The 17,082-nt window shown below is 36.2% G+C and overlaps 1 protein-coding gene across 2 annotated transcripts in view; it reads right to left on the bottom strand.

The window, feature by feature from the left end:
- Window positions 1-17,082, bottom strand: part of TXNRD3 (thioredoxin reductase 3) — a 35,108-nt gene that overhangs the window by 1,479 nt on the left and 16,547 nt on the right. For both annotated transcript variants that reach the window (XM_088134270.1, XM_007425186.4), the window contains exons 5-15: window positions 14,444-14,516; window positions 10,654-10,773; window positions 10,162-10,304; window positions 7,803-7,918; window positions 7,487-7,712; window positions 7,224-7,316; window positions 6,817-6,893; window positions 6,047-6,203; window positions 5,051-5,158; window positions 2,914-3,009; window positions 178-312 (exon numbers count right to left, since the gene is read on the bottom strand). In XM_088134270.1, coding sequence (XP_087990396.1) covers window positions 178-312; window positions 2,914-3,009; window positions 5,051-5,158; window positions 6,047-6,203; window positions 6,817-6,893; window positions 7,224-7,316; window positions 7,487-7,712; window positions 7,803-7,918; window positions 10,162-10,304; window positions 10,654-10,773; window positions 14,444-14,516 — 1,344 coding nt within the window. The remainder of the gene's footprint in view (window positions 1-177; window positions 313-2,913; window positions 3,010-5,050; window positions 5,159-6,046; window positions 6,204-6,816; window positions 6,894-7,223; window positions 7,317-7,486; window positions 7,713-7,802; window positions 7,919-10,161; window positions 10,305-10,653; window positions 10,774-14,443; window positions 14,517-17,082) is intronic.

Here is a 17,082-nt window from a genome sequence, read left to right as displayed (position 1 = left end):
CTAGAAAATAATAGGGTGGGGAAAAAATTGCTGCAACATGTAGCTGTAACAGGAGTGGCTGTTTGTTTAATGATGGTAGATCTTAGGAAATAGTTACAATAAAGAGGAAAATCAGTCTAGGAGTTTGAACGTATACGCAACATCTTTTAAGCAACATTTACACATTTTAATTATTACCTCTGCACAAGTTGGATGTATGCCAATCGTTTCATCGAGCAATTCTTTTGTGATACCACATTTCATTGCTGCCCCAAAACCCTGGGTTATTTCCCCAGCATTAGGTCCAAGAACATGTAATCCTATTACCTGGTTCTGTAATTAAGAGATGTAAGATACAGAAAGAGACAAGAAGATAGATCAGTTACTTCGTTTTCTTTCTTTTCACTACTACTCCACTGAGGAATGATGATCAAATTTCATATGCCAGTACTTAATCTTGCTGAAACTAATAGAAACTTTTAACTCGTCTGTCTTCTAAGTTTATTTGAATTTACCTACAAATGCTATATAAAAATGTTCAGACTGAATGGAATTGATTTAGAACATTTGCTTCCTAAAAAAAGTAGAACACATAAGATCAACCAGTCTTCTAAAGTAATGAAAGAGCAGTCAAAGAAACTTTACATTGCCTGATAAGTTAGGAACAGAAAACAAAACAAAATTGTATCGTCTGTACTCTATGAATTTAGAGTAGGTAAAAAAAACAAATAAACCAATAACCCAAAACTAGGAGACAAAATGAAACTTACTTCAACCCAGATTAGTGAGAAAACATGGAGAAAGCAGAAGATGGGAATATAATCTGCCATTTTCTGGAAAAACCAGCTGCTATAGGATAGTACCTCTGAAGTTAATTTATGTATTTGCATACATATTGTATATAACATATATACATTTATATACTGGAAGTCCTCAACTTATAACCATTCATTTAGCAACTGTTCAAAATTATGGCAGTGCTGAAAAAAGTGACTTACAACCTGTCCTCACACTTACGACCATCACAGTATTCCCGCAGCCACGTGATCAAAATCTGGGTGCCTGGAAACCAGCATATATTTACAACAGTTGCAGCGTCACATGATCACCATTTGCAACCTTCCCAGACAGCTTCCGACAAGCAAAATCAATGGGGAACCATGTGATTCACTTAACAACCATGTGATTCACTCAATGACTGTGACAAAAAAGATTGTAAAATTGGGTGTGGTCACGTGATGCCTCACTTAATGGTCACACTGCTTAACTAATTTTCTGGTCCCTACTGTGGTCATAAGTCGAGGACTATCTGGTAGACCTTGCTTAACAACCATTTGTTCAGTGACCATTCAAAGTAACACTGAATGAAGGGGCTTATGACCAGTTCCCAAAGTTATGACTGCTGCGGCACTCCCGTGGTCATGTGATCAAAATTTGGGTGCTTGGGAGCCCACCTGCATTATGACCATAGGGGTGCTTCAACTCTTTCCACCCACCCATATCCACCCTCCATCTATGCCCTTTTGGCTCCCTGCACTCCGTGGACCCTACCACCCTAGCTGACCTTTGCTGTCTTCTTGCTCCTGCTGCTGACCAAGCACGCCTGGCCCTTCGCAAGGCAACTACTGGCTACATGAGGCTTTCTTCCCAAAATCATGCATGGCATTTTCCTCATGAGACCTGGGGAAGATGGCCTCATGTGGCCAGCAGCTGCCTCATGAAGGGCCAAGGTGGGCATGCCCCATCAACAGGAGAAGAAGATGGCGAAGATCAGCTGGGGTGTTAAAGCGTGGGAGAGCAAGAGCCTTAGAGTACAGGGTGGTGAGGGTGACTGTGACTGGGCTGGGGCTTCCTGGGGTGTCTGCAGCTTTGCATCATGCTGCTGGGGCAGCTGGGGCTTCCTGGGGTGGCTGCGGCTTCACACCACACTACCCTGCTGGGGCGGCTGAGGCTTCCTGGTGCAGCTGTGGCTTCATTCCACACCACACTGCTGGGCCAGGCTGGGGGTGCTGAGGCTTCCAGGGGTGGCTGCAGCTTTGTGCTGCAGCTCAGGGGATTTTTCCAGCCCCAGAGCTGTGGCATGCCAAGAAGTCCCTGAGCCGCAGTGTGGCAAGCAGCCCTAGAGCTGCATGGTTCTGGGGCTGTTTGCTGCCCAGCTAATCAGGGCAGGGCAGCCAAAAGGGCAGAGATGGGTGGGCTAATAGGCAGTTGGGGGAGTTGAAGGGGAGGCAGTCCCTTATCTTGGAAGAACCGAGGCTTGGGGCTGGGAGGGACCAAGCCTGGAATTGCTTGGATTGGGGTGGGTCCTTGGCTAACAACCGGTGGACTTCAGTTAACGATAGCAACAGGGAGTGCCAGGATTGCTGTTGCTAAGCAATGCAGACACATGACATTGCACTTTATGACCGCATCATTTAGCGATGGAAATTCTGGTTCCAATTACTGTTGTAACTCGAGGACTACCTGTATGACCAAGTGGATTGTTTGGAAATCTAGTCTTCTTAGTGGCTTTAATAAAGTTAATAAGCCAGTGTGCTGGAAACCCTATGTATGTATGTATATTAACAATTGTATATTTAACTATATTTCATAGCAATTGTATAATTTGGATCAGGAATTAGAAAAGGAATGAAATTCTACACATGACACTACTAAGATAAAAATGAAATTGACCAATATCACGTTCTACCTGATGATCCCTTTGCCCACTGGAAAAACTGCTCCAGAATAATGGGAGGTAGCAAAAATTAATAATAATTTCTACTAGATTTCAGGCCTTTGAAAGAACTTTTCTGTTCAAGGAAGGATTTTGTATCCAACTTATAGCAAACATTTCAGGGTTACTGTGGATAGCAATAGAGCAATTCACATACACATGACATTCATTTTTGAAGATATGAACATAAATATTCTATTTTAGAGCAAAATACATACATTGTTAAGCTTACTGCAGATTATTTTTGCGTAACAGGTATTGTTGTCTCTATTGGGTACTGTCCATTCAAGTGGCCAGAAGAAAGTGTGATATACCTGGAGAAAAACAGACTTCAGCTGTTAAGATTGTTTTTTTTATCTATGTACCTTCTACTGTTTGACTATCATGGACATTTGCTTTCTAAAGTTAGATGTCTACATGGCAGAAGTCTAAACTTTATGAAGAGCAAAGCATGAAGTCTTCTGCCTTTATTTTACCAAAAAGATGACTAGAGTGATCCCATTCTGCAAAACAAAACAAACAAAAAACAAATGGGATTGAGAACTGCAGTTTTAGTAGGAAGATTCCAAATAAGGTGGGGTATAAATGGGAAAAAGATACTTTATGTGGTGAAGAAACACTATCCTTTGACCACTGAAAATGTTTAGGCTGGAGAAATTTGATGAGCATCACAGAGCTTCATGATTTCTTTTGGAAAGGGAAAATAGAGTACCCATTATTATACAAAAACACACATCTAAAGGGAAAACAACCTAGTGTATAAAACAGAGTTGTCTGATCCTGGAATGTGCTGTCTCCTCACTTTATCACAGCTGATTCTAGTCTTTGATGGGTGCTTTCAGCTAGTGGAAGTATAATATATGACAGCAGAACATTCTGAGAAAACACCATGCTTATTTGTATCTGTTTCACTATCATTTTCAATCACATAAAATCTATTTTTTGATCTACAGCACAATTGTAAATAATGTACAAAATGCAACTTTTCAATAATAAACTGTTGTCATCAGACAAGTACAAACAATGGTCAGTTAACTCTAGATGGGTCACATAATTGGTTCCTTGTTTTTATATAATTTATATCAAATTATATTTTAGTAATTTTACAAATACATTTTTTTTAGTCATCTAGAATTCTACATTTCACATCCTTTCAAGTTAAATGGTCTTTACATTTTTTTGAGCTACCTATTTCTATTTTGAATGTTCTTATACTTTGCTTCTGCATTTGTTGTCTTCAAAAACTGACTGTGTTTTTCCAATGTGGTCAGTGGCAACACTCGATGCATCATATCAACTCCACTGTTTTGGGTACTTTGGTTTTTCAGGGCATTTCAATGTTTTACTGACTGGTCTTCAATACCTGCTGTTTCTCTCATGTATACTTTCTTGCTGGGTGACACTGGGATCCAATAAATGACATCCTGTTGCGATTTTTTTTTTTTTTTGGTTTTTAGGTCATTACTTTCCAATGTTTTTGTATTCTATCTTGCCTCACAAGCAGGTGAATTTTGTACTTTTGGCAAATGCTTATGATTTCTTCTGTGTATATTCCCCTCTACGGTAGAGTTTATAGCACAATTTGTTATTTTGGGGGGTGGGGTTGCACATTTACTCAAATTTTTCTGGGGAGTAATTATTTTTTTTCCTGAAGGCTTGTTTTATGGTTTCATTTTCCCATATCTTATCTTATATCTTGCATCTGATCTTAGCTTCGTGCTTATCATCCTGATCATGTTTTTTTCCTGCACTGTTTGATTGATAATTGAAGTATTAGTTGGTATAGGTTGACCTTTTGTAGACCCTAGTGATGAGCTGTGTTCTGATAAAGACATCCAGGAAAAAATTTCTTTTTCCCCTGTGAATTCCATTACTGGATTTTGTTGATTCAACAAGTAATCAAAATGGAAAAATTACTGGCTCAAAACGGTTTGAAGAAAAGAACACTGAACTGAAAGAACATGGAATGCAGAATTCTTTAGGCAATGGGGGGGGGGAACTAATCATGTGACACTGGGGGGGGACCTAATCATGTGACACCTCACTGGAGTACCAATCACATGGCCTACAGCTAACTGACTGCTGTTTGCATTTGCCTGATAACAATTGGCTTATTGTTGAAATGTTGCATTTTGTACATTTTTAACTATGTTGTACATTAAAAATAATTTTTTGTGGCTGAAAATGCCCAATACAGCTGATTCAAATAAGAACTACTACATACATTCCATTCCTTACAACAGACCATGCTATTTTACACAAGCTAATTAAAAAGCCTGAACGACTACATGGCTGGCTGTGTGTGTTATATATATTTTTATGTAACTATTTTCAAATGAAAAGTTTCAAGTGCACCTCTATATTTTCTTGTCCAAATTGTTCAATAGCTTGTTCTTCTGGTAAGCCACAACAACCATATTCCAAAGGTGTAAACACTGTAGTTGGCACATTGATGTAATCACACTAAAATTGAAAGCATAAAATAGGACTCAGAACACGTAAGAGCAATAGCAAAGAAGCCAACGATTGTATTCTACCCTAAATATTTCAAGACTACAGCACAGATAGTGGTCTACTCTATAGAGAAAAAGCAATCTAAATTTCAGCCCTTTTAGGAATGTTAGGTAAAAAGGTATGTATATTTAAATGCTATGGAACAGAAAAAGTTGAGTTATTATGACTCAAGCTTATTTTTCCTTCTGGAGCAGGGACTCCAGACAGAAGATTTTTATGTAGTTTTTTAAAAAACTGACAATAATGTTCAATTATTGAACATTACTATGTTACATATGTTGCCAAATTTTGCTATTTCACTTTAAAAATATAGATTATTTCTGTAGCAAAAAAATTACAATCATTACTAGTATTTTGGTTTTAATTATTGCAAATCTCAATTTTATTGCAAATCTTAAGTTTAGAGACTTTGATTTTTTTTTTGTTTTCTGTCTGTTTCTAAACATGCTGGCCTCACATCATAATACAATTTAATTTGAATTTTGAATGTTGAGATATTGCTGGAGTAACTATCTAGACTTCCTCCCAGTTCTATTCCCATGAGAACTTGTATAGTACTGTGTAAGACCTGCGTTAGGTTCTGTTCAAATAAATAGGTACATAAATAAACTCTTGTTAGTAACAATTTGAAAAAACAGTGGCTACTGCTGTACTGCATTTGAACTAATTTTAGTATCTGCAGACAGATTAGTTGTACTTTCCACCAAAATTGTTAAGCTTTATCCTAAAACCTAGTGCAATAGCTCAAATGAATTTCAAGCTCCCAAATGAAAGATTGCCAGCCTTTTGTCCAAACTTAAAAGTCCTTCATTACTACCACTAGGAATATACATTTACCTTTACAGAACTTCCTCCAAAAAGTCTGCGAGCTAATAGCCTGCCTGCCTGAATGGCAACTGGCGTAAGTTCCGGCTTTCCTTCCAAAATATCCCCAATAGCATAGACATGAGGTACATTGGTTTGTTCTTCATCATTCACAGGTATTTTCCCATTCCTTGTTATGAAAGAAGAAGGTAGCAGTTCAAAATCACAGCTCCATTACTTCATTGCACTTCTTTCACACACACACACACACACGTGTGTGCGCACACGCACACACTGTACTGTATGATACATAGAAAGCACATTGTAGCTCAGTAATGTCTGACACTTAATAAACTATTCTATGATTCATCTCCATAAATAGTGCCAATAGGGCAACTCGTTTATCTAAAGATTAGATAATACATTCCCGAAGCAAATAATAAAATATTCCCAAAGTAAATAATTTCAAAGTGTTTGTCTACAGCAAATTACAAATTAATTTAAGGAAGTGGGATCTCCTGCTTCATTCATAATACTTATCTAAAATCAGCAAAATAAAAAAAAATTTGAGAAATCTCAAAATTGAAAAGAATTTTGCATTCTCATTACTGGTAATAAAAACTGCAAGCATAATCTAAACTCATCTCAAACTAATTAAGATCACAATACTTAAGATTCAGTGGTACCTTTATAGTTCAGGTCTTCTAAGTAAGTATGTTAGAGGATATCCCCTTCGCTTTTCAATAGAATTCCAAACAAGTATTAATAGGTTCTCAGAGAAGTATAACAATTCAAATACTTACTTTTCATTCATTTTCACACCAATTTTATCCAAGCCAATAGTGTTGGTGCAAGCATCACGGCCAACAGCTATCAAAACCTGCACAAAATGAATCATTATCAAACTACAGGGTGTCAGTCCTGTATAGAAAATCTTTTGCATACTCAGAAGCACAGTTTTGTTTAAAAGCATTACAGATTATGCACAAAAATAATTTCAAAATGTTAGCAAGTTTTCATCATTCATTTCTTTAACATTATTATTGGATAGATGTTAGCACTGAGATAAAAGCAAGCAATCCAATAACAAATGTTGATTTTTGCAAAGACTGTGCAGTGGCAGCTATTGCTAACCTCTAATATGAATTCCAAGGACTTAAGAGTGGCCAATCCTATCAATCCTACCCATAGAAATGTATAAGTGGCTTACAGTGTTATATTCTCCTTCAATCATTTGTGATCCTTCAGTAGATTTTGCAATTACTTTAAGTTTTCCGGGCATGCCATCCTCTAGTTTTATAACCTGCACGGAAGAAGAAGAAACAAAACTTATAGCTTACTGCATAAGTTTTTGCAGTAAGACTGCTATAGTCTTTATTCTGATTTACATATATATATAAGTCACCAATTTATGCTGATCTGCCATATCACTCAATCCTGGAAAGAAAAAAATCTTACACTGAAGATACTTGCCTCAATAGGAACAAACTTTCTGATGAATTTTACTCCATGTGTTTCCATGTAGGCACCTGCTTTCTCTGCCATTTCTTGATCAAAGCCACGAAGAAGGATTGATCGTACCATAACTGTAACGTCCAAACCAAGGCCAGCAAGAAATCCTGCACATTCCAAAGCTACGTAAGAGGCTCCCACAATTAGAGTCCTTCCAGGGCAATAAGGGAGGGAGAAGAGGTCATCGCTGAAAAGTAGCAACATTAGTATAAATTATTAAAAATTTAAAAATCCTTTTCCAACAAATTGAAAAAGTAATGATTTCATTTCAACTAACCTTGTGATACAATATTCTTTGTCCCCTGGGATACCCAAATATCGCGGCCTTTCTCCAGTAGCAATAACAAATGCCTGAGCTGTGTAGAAAGTTTCTTGTCCCTTTCTATTGGTTGCCTAGTAAAAAGAATTACAGCATCAGGTCTGCTGTCCTTCTAGACATTAAATATTTTCCAAAAGCTATTTCCAGCAGCATATATTTATCATAATCAATTCTTAAAATGTTTTATATAGAGCATGAAACATTCAAAGTTTACTATATTCTACACTTAGAATGACTATTTTGAGTTTTCTGATTTAAAACAATGAGTTCAGGATGACATATGGCTGATTCAGCCTACACTGATTCAACATTGCCTTACATATAAACTATCCTACTTTGGACACATTATGTGAAGGCCTACAGTAGTTCTCTTGAGAAGGCTCTAATGCTGGGAAAAGTGGAAGGAAAGAAAAGAAGAGGACAACCAGCAGCAAGGTTGATGGACTCAGTTACAGTGGTGATGAGTGCACTGTTGGAAGACATGAAAGGCCAGGTTAGGGACAGATTGTCTATCTATGTGGTTGCTAGGAGTTGATAGTGATTTGATGGCACATAATCAATCAATCAATGTTATGTTGATGTCACAGCAAAAACTGTTGTCACTTTGTTTTTGCTGAGCTCTGCAGGCAGGTTCTCAGATGTATAAACATGCACTATGGGCACAAATTAGGAAGAAGCCTCTAGCCAACAACTAAGTAAGTACATAGCTGCTGCTGCTATCCTGTCCATATATGGATGTAAATCCTTCGCTGAGAATTAAATATCACTTCAACTCTCTGTGACAAGGACTTAAAAATGTTTAAATTTTATTGCAAAAAGTCACTTTCTTAGCCAAATTTTCTGTAGGCAGGAGATAGCCAGCACAAGACAGACTACCACCACACCTATTTTTGTTACCCGTAGACAAAAAAGGAGGACATAAGACACCTATTTTAAGTTCTTCATTGTTACTTAGGATGGAACATTTGACATGTTTGAAGTTTACTTCCAATGTGGATTATGTTATGATGGAACATTTTGAATAGTGCTGTTTGGTTCTGAACTTGGAACACTTCTTAAATTACTCATACACCACTGCAGTAGCTAGTAGCATTAATCAGAACTCTTGTTTATAGAGGACAAAGAAAGATACAAGTTGTAAACAAGTAAGACGATTGATACAGAAATGATTAATTTTATTATTCTAATTTTAAAAGCATTCATTTGAAAAATCAGCATTTCTTTACTAGCAAATGAATGTATTATTCACCTATGTCTTCATCTGTATTCAAAACATCTTGCATCTAATTGTATGTTATCATGTTGGGAGCAAGTGGATTGAAGCTCAGTATATTCTAAATGTATTTTTAGAACTATCTAATTGGTGTTTCTTACCTGAACTAATCATTCTTTATTGAAGCAATGCCTAAAAGGACTTAGTCTAAGGACAGTTTTAATGGAACAGATCACAATCTTTGTTTCAAGTTTAAATGCCCTTTCTAATTTTCTTACTTTCAAGAGCACAGAAAGCCTCTTTGAATTCTCAATACTTTACATTGTTCATATATTTAGCTTTACCACAATACTTTTTTTCAGGTAATACAAACAGAATGCAACATTAACATACAAAACACAGCAACAGCAACATATTCAGATACTTGTATTTTTAAACATTGATTTTCCAGTTCAATCTTTATAACCAAATGCAATTTCAATTTAATACCAAAGTCAGAGAAGCATCTCATTCAAATGCACATAATTAAATCAGCAACCAAAGTTGCATACTGTAATATCAGTTTGCAGATAAATTAATATAAACAGTAAATATAAAAATCTTAAACTTTTTTCTTTTAGCAAAGCTCCAGTGAATTATTTTACAAGTTCCTTCATAACTGATTATAACACGCCCATGTATCTAGTTTGTTACTAATTCAATGTCTTTTGAGTAGTTTCAAATTTGTTTATGACAATGTAGTCTGCAGATGCAAGATAGGTTAAAGAAAATCAAGTTTTCCTGAACCATATTCACTTTGACCCATTTCACTAACTTTTTATTCCTAGTAATAAATATACAGGTTGTACCAAAAGTCAGACCCCATAGGTCAATCACAATACATTTTATGAGTGCTTATTTTTCCAGAGAAACTGTTACTGTACTTAGGAATGTTCAGAGGTCATGCATCAAATGAGTAAGGAAGTGTTTAGAAGAAAATGGCAACCAATTCAAACATTTAATGTAATTTATATAATAAATTGTTTATGGGGCCTGACTTCTGGTACACCCTGTATATACAATTCATTTGGGTAGATCAAAACTTTTGTAAAATACTGCAAGTACCTTGATCTTATGTGGTCCAATAAATTCTCCATATGCATTGAGGTATGTCACAGACTTCTCACGCAAAGCCACCCGATATCCCCAGTTCAAAGATCCTATATAATTTTGAATTGCTTCAGTCATGGTTTCCCAATTGTGTTTAACTGAAAAGAGATACAAGTGTCATAGGTAAGAGAGTATGAAAACGGATTAATTTCAGATCCAATTTATAATGAGCTTGTACAAGCACACTGCAGTATTTATCTGCAAAATATTTAAAACCCAAGTGCTTTAGAATGAAAAAATTAATCATATTGATACACACACACACACATATATCCTATTTGGACCAGACTGTCAAGTCTGAGAAGATTCAATGAAGAGAAGAGGGAAACACCATTACAATTTCATCATTTGTTCTATACCAAAAACTTAGTTTTACATCAGTTGTAGGATTTTACACCTTAGTATCACCATGTGTTCTTATCCTGCCACATAAATAAATTCACAAACCTTGCTGATCATACTCCCAGCCAAACTTCCTTGAATCTTGCAGTGCCTGACCTAATAAAGCTGCTTGATGCATCAACTTCTTGGGAATGCAGCCAACATTTACGCAAGTGCCACCAAGCCCTGAAATGGAAGGTGTAATTTTAATTGTTTCATTTAATATTAATAGTATTTAACAAAAGTTATCATAATACATAGTCAGATTTATGTATCCTAGCTGCCTTTTAACATGGTAAGAATAGTAATATAATACCTCTGCTGGAGGAAATGAAAAGTAAGTTGGGCCAAATCATCATGATACATTACATATCTTTCATTTGGGAAAAATAACAATTTAAGATAACTTTGTTCACACACTTTTACTTTTCCACTCCATGATAATACACCACTCCATAGAAAAAAATGGAATTGAATATACTGTTACTAAGAAACCTCTACACAGTACACTGACAGAAAGTAATTTTATTCTTTTTTTTTTAAATGAAGATTGTTCAATTTCATTTATGATAGAAATTATGAGACATAATACTTCCCAAACAAGGGAAAACCAGAGTTGACGACCATGGTAGAATGAAGAGCCTGTGAGTAGACCGTCTCTTCATAATTCCTCTCTGGACAAGGAGAGGACTTGAGATCGCCCACAAGTGTTCCAGACAGATGCTCCTTGTGAGGAGACTGCAAAACAGTGGTCTCCAGGTTTAGAGCTCTGGGAGACAAGGGAATAGCTATCTTTTTGCTCAAATCACGGTCAGTGCCTTTGAAATGACGTTTGCGTACTTCCTTTTCTAATCACTTTTGGAAATTGCTTGTTAACTGTTTTTCAGCTATGAGGAACCTTTGGATCAACAAATTTTACAGCACCAGGTGAGTTTCCTTCAAATCATAGTGAAAGAAATTTTAAATACAAGTTTAAAGACTTAAAAGAATTTTTTTAAAAAAATAAACAGCAAAAGGGTGATAAAACTTGGATTTTAGAAAGTTACAAATGGACTAAGGGTCCAGATAAATTTGAAATAAAATTTTGGAATTAATTATAAAGAATCCCTGTGGGAAAATGCTTTTGTTTTGAATTTTTAAAAAATCATAGTAAGATAATTGTCCAAAAATTGGACACTAGAGGGAACTAGAAGGAACTAAAGATTACAATTAAAGGAGAAGAACCCTTAAAATTGACTTACAAATACAGAATGAAGCACAGTATGTTAACATTGAACATATTGAAGGATATTTTTGAACAATGGACCCAGAAGTTAATTTTAAGAGTGTCTGCCTCTATAAACAGGCTGTGTTTAAAAGATATTATGGAAGAGGAACACGTTTTACCCAACAAGATTGAGACTGATTTGAAAGTGGATTTAAAAATGATGGGCTACGCAAATGACATGGAAAAAGATGTTACATTGGACGTACAAAAGAAACTGGCTGTATTAAAATGGATATACAAATAACAAACCAAAAGAGTGACCTGGACAATTTTTCTATACTGAATTTACAAAAGAGGCTTGTTAAAGCTTTGAAGAATTTTGTGAGAAGGAGCAAAGAAAAAAATGAAATCAAGTTTTAGGACATTATTTGAAGGGACTAAAGATCAAGACTGTTAGAAGTAAAAGGAAGGAATATAAAGTTGGTTTATTTGATCAAAGTTAAAATAGTTATCTCTGGTAACCCTTAGTGGACTTTTGCTGACATCAGGACTGAAATGATGAGGCTTTAAGAACTTGTTCATTGATAAGAAATGGCATATGGGAAGAAAATATCATTTGTTGCATTTTAAGAGAATGTGATAAGTTACTAAAATAGTTTACACTTATTGTGATGAAGGGGGGATTAATTTTTTATATATTTCTTTTTTTTATTATTATAGTTTTATTTTTTTCTTTTCTGCACCTTATTTTTATTCTTTTTTTTAGTTTATATTAGTTTTTATTGTGAACTGTAATTTTTAATATTTTTTTAATAAAAAAGAAAGAAAACTGCAATTTAACAATATCTGGAAAGAACAGTATTGCCCATCCCATTTTATCTGGAATGCTATCACTGTACATTTCCTACACTAGCAGGGAACTGGACTTCAAGGTCTCTTCCAGTTTCATGAATTTGCAACTTTGGTAGAAATCTTCATATAAATGCAGAGGGAAGAAGCCTAGAAGTGCACATCTGAAAATTAGATAAGAATAATTCCATATACCAAACTGACTATGGACCTAGAAGATGTAAATATGAACTGAGATCACAACAGCCACAGAGACTATAACATCAGTGGTTTAATGGCTGTTAAAAGACTGTTTCATTCTTTTCCAATAAGATTAGAAACTCAACAAATGAGGCATCTATGAGGTCAACAGTTTATTGTATGAGTCCCATTAGGCTATTTAAGTGTTGCATGGGTGAGTTGTTAGCAATACATTTCCAGTACAATACAGGTAGTCCTTGACTTACAACCATTCATTTAACAACTGTTTGAAGTTACAACGGTGCTGAAAAAAGTGGCTTATGACTGGTCCTCACACTTACAACCACTGCAGCATACGCACGGCCACATGATCAAAATTCAGGCACTTGGCAAACAGCATGTATTTACAACGGTTGCAGAGTTAGGGTCTTGAGGTCACGTGATCGCCATTTGTGACCTTCCCAGGGGACCTCCGACAAGCAAAGTCAATGGGGGAAGCTGGATTCATTCTATGACATGATTACTTAATGACCATGGTAAAAAAGTTGTAAAATTGGGCACGACTCACTTAACTGCATCACTTAGCAATGGAAGTTCCGGTTCCAACTGTAGTCGTAAGTCGAGGACTACCCATATTTTAAAACAACTTTTAATGTATTTATGGGAAAAAAGGAAAATTAGTGGTTTCTCAGTTCCCAGCAGGGTCTGGGTAATGCAGTCCTTTGGAGGAATGCCATTCCAAAGGGCAGGGACCACGACAAAGAAGTAGCAATATAGTGGTGTAATTAATCCTAGCATTTAAACATGAAACATTGAAACAGTAATAAAAGTTGACCTATACTCATTCTGGTCAAGTCTTTCTATTGTAAGCAAGCAAGCAAGCTACAATTTCTTCTTTACAATATACCAAACTGTAATTAATACTACTTATATAGAGAGCTTATTTCCTGTAGTGGTTAAAGGCACTGAGCTGGAACTCAGGAAACTAAATTCTAGTCCTGCTTTAGGAACAAAGCCCACTAGTAATATTGGGCCAGACACTTCCTTGCAGGAAAAATGCAACAGCAAAACACTTCCCCAAAAAAATATTGCCAAGAAAACTGCATGGACTTGTCCATGTAGTCACCAGGAGTCAAGAGTGACTCACAGGTGTGCACGTACATAAAGCTTATATAATATAATAGCAAGAGTAATACTTATTGTAAAAATGTTCAGCCCAATTAGCATATAAAATACGTAACATGTTGCATAATCAGGAAACCACATTGCAGAAGAAAGTCAAAGTATATCAAAAGTATATCTACATCCAAAGTACTCATCCAAGCAGATTTAATACACCCAGAATTTTTCCCCATTTTTGCAGAAAATGTTTTAAAATACAAAATATTAGCCATATGAGTAACTGCTTTTTATATGAATATATATAATTATAGAAATGGACTCAAAAAAGAATTGAAATTATATTCCATAATATGCTGACCAATTTTTTTTCAAAGCATATGTTTACGAACTGATTACACATAGTAATTTATTGAACCATCTAGAATAAACCGAATCAGGAATGTCAGCAAGTTGAGCAATAAGCAGCATTAAAGAAGTTGATGCAAGCATGAAACGTACCCCATGTAGTACCCAATGGTGTTGGTACAACATAGTCTAAGACCATAACCTTCTTCCCTAAGGTGGCAGCTTCCTGTAAAGAACAGGCAATGGATAAGCAGAATAGATTATGATTTTGAAATATGGAATTTAAGAGTTACAATATATAACAACAGTCACTAATTAAAATACAGTGTCAAATGTATGTTTTCCCAAGTCAATTTAGCATTTATCAGATTTATTCAAAAGGATGATAAATTGAATTAAAGATGGTTCCAAAAAACAGAAATAGAATATATAAATACAGACAGAAGTCCTGTGCAGTACTCAGCTTCCCCACATTATTAACCTTATATTGTTAAATCTAGCCAAAACCAATTCTGGAGATTTCCCCTTCCCCAATAAACATATGCAAGTGACCCACTTGTATATGCATGTATGTATATGTTAAGGATAGGTATGTGCAAAACCTACTGTTCTGGGGACAGAGTGCTCCAGCCATTCCAGGGATGGCCCAGGAGTCTTCCCGAAGTTAATCTTCAAGTCTGAAAGCTGTCTGCAATGTTCTAGATACCCAAACCACCTTCAGAGGATTAATTTCCCCCCCCCAAAAAAACACAAGACCATTCCAGAATGCTCTGGAGTTCCCCAGAATGTTCTGTTCCAAACATGGAAGATTTTGCATATTTCTGTAAGTGTACATCTGCCAGAAGCTACACTGCAAAAAAGGAGATCAGGACAAACATCACTATATATACTGAATTGAATTAATGACTTTTGGTTAAAATTAGTTGCCTATAAAGAATCCATTTATGAAATTAATCCATCCTCATCTGCATATATGAAACAATCTCTCACACACAATACACAAGTAAATGTATAGACATTCTTGACCCTCTTTCCAGCAAAAAAGAAAAATGGAGATAAGGCAAGGGCAGGGAAGAAAAGACAAGTTTAATTTAGCATTACAGAAAGGGTTAAAATAATTAGGAATTGGAAAAAGGCCTATGACTCCCAAATGGCTGGTGAGGCTAATTTTCAAAGGTTTCCTAAGCAACTATCTGTTGCTTTTTGCACCTCCTCCATTCATTTTCATTCTGACAGGTATAATTCTTTATTTTCCCCCATGGCCTCCAAAAATACAGAAAAGTGTAAAGGGCCAATTTTTAAAAGAAAAAATGCTTGCGTTAGATGGAATAAATTAATTTATCCATGAACAATGTGTGCTCCATACATTAGAAAGCATAAGCCCATGTTTGCAATCTTAATTATATGCCATCAAGTCAATGTCAACTCTTTAGCGACCACATAGATAGATTTTCTCCAGGGAGATCTGTCCCAGACCTAGTCCTTCAAGCCTTCCAACAGTGCACCCATCACTGCTGTAACTAGTCCATCCACATTGCTGCTGCTCATTCTGTTTTTCTCTTTTGTTTCACCTTTCCCAGGAATATACAGTCAGGACCAGAAATATTGGAACAAGGATAACTGTTCTGGCATTTGGCCTCTGTACACCACCACACTGAAGTCGAAAGGAAACACACCCAGATGGGAGCGAAGTCAGGACTTTCACTCCCACATAGTGTCATAAGGAAAATCATTGCCTGCACAATTCTGATCTTTGCAGGTTATAGACACATCCCAGCATCTGAGTATCTTTTCCAAGGCCTTCATTACTACTCTGCCAAGTGCTAATCTGTGGCATGACTACTGGTTACTTTATTGCTGATGGTTGACCCTAAAAGGCAGAAGCTATCCAGCACTTCAGTATCTTCATTGTCACTTCTAAAGCTGGTTGCAGTACCTGTTGACGTGAATTTGTTCTTCTTATATTTAACCTTAGTCCCATTTTTTTCACTGTGCTCCCTGATTTTTATTACTACAGCTTGCAGACCTTTGCATTTTCATACTTCTTACATACTATGTTCCCACTATAAATCTGTCTTCACAGCTTTGGACTTTATCTGCATGGCAACATCAGCAACTAGACAACCTGAAAACTTTAATCTAGTCACATCATAAATACCATTAGTTCCTCAGTAACATGTTGAGTGCCATCCAACCTTAGGGGCCCACCATTTGACACTATACTGTCAATTATTTCATATTTTCTATCCATGCGGTCTTCTTGGTAAAATATAGGAGTGAATTCTCATTGCCTTCTTCTGAGCAGTATGAAATGATGCCTTTGCTGTGATCACTAAAGTGATCTTCCACCTCCAGGATCTTTCTATATAACTGCTGCCCAATACAGGTGCCTGCTTGCTTTACCTGGGCAGCTGGAATTATTTTCACAGAGGTAATGGTCACTCTTCAGATACATTTCTGGTGTTTTTCACTCATCCCTCCCAGGAACGCCTACCACTATCACAATGAGGCAACACCACATGACTATGGGCTCAGGATGGAGGTGGGGGCTTTGCAATATACAGGCCTATAACTCTCTAAATTGCTAAAATTTCCAAAATGGATGGGACTGAGGAAAATTATAGTTCAATATGGAGAAGACTAGGCCAAGAAAGGCTAATACCTAAATACGTAGGATTGGTTGCTGAAAAATAAAAAATGTAATGCACTTGTAGCAAGAGCTGATGCATAGTGACTGAAATACATATTCTACAATATTCAGTGGAATTTACATGTAGGACTCCATGTAGGAT

This window comes from Python bivittatus, unplaced genomic scaffold, assembly GCF_059951505.1.
Source record: "Python bivittatus isolate LINGU-HERP-01145 unplaced genomic scaffold, Pbiv_v1 ctg000080_np1212, whole genome shotgun sequence".
Classification (NCBI taxonomy): domain Eukaryota; kingdom Metazoa; phylum Chordata; class Lepidosauria; order Squamata; family Pythonidae; genus Python; species Python bivittatus.
Note: the sequence above shows the minus strand (reverse complement) of the source record. Positions and strands in the feature narration are given on the sequence as shown.